The sequence below is a fragment of the Cariama cristata genome, unplaced genomic scaffold (genome assembly GCF_000690535.1).
Source record: "Cariama cristata isolate BGI_N322 unplaced genomic scaffold, ASM69053v1 scaffold21921, whole genome shotgun sequence".
NCBI lineage: Eukaryota > Metazoa > Chordata > Aves > Cariamiformes > Cariamidae > Cariama > Cariama cristata.
Window position 1 is genome coordinate 1 of NW_009601257.1, and position 291 is coordinate 291.

General features: G+C 59.8%; 1 protein-coding gene across 1 annotated transcript; it reads left to right on the forward strand.

Moving 5' to 3' along the window:
* Nucleotides 1-5: 5 nt before the first annotated feature.
* RPL13A (ribosomal protein L13a) lies at nucleotides 6-248 on the forward strand (the record flags this gene model as incomplete). The annotated part of the gene is made up of 2 exons (XM_009710393.1): nucleotides 6-29; nucleotides 126-248. Coding segments are annotated over 2 exons (147 nt in total), but the record flags the coding sequence as incomplete, so codon positions are not given.
* Nucleotides 249-291: the final 43 nt, after the last annotated feature.

Genomic DNA, 291 nt, shown 5'->3' on the forward strand with positions numbered 1-291 from the left:
AGATCATCCGCCTGAAGCCCACCCGCAAGGTAAGGTGTGGAGGAGGTCTGGGGGGGCCACCCTGACTGCCAGCCCCCCCCTGTGTATTCGGGACCCCCTCCGACTTCCCCTGTGCCCCCTCCCAGTTTGCTTTCCTGGGTCGACTGGCACACGAGGTGGGCTGGAAGTACCAAGCAGTGACAGCGGCGCTGGAGGAGAAGCGGAAGGAGAAAGCGAAGCTGCGCTATAACAAGAAGAAAAAGCTGATGGTGAGGCGGGAATCCCCAAAAATTGGGGGAAGGAATCAACGAA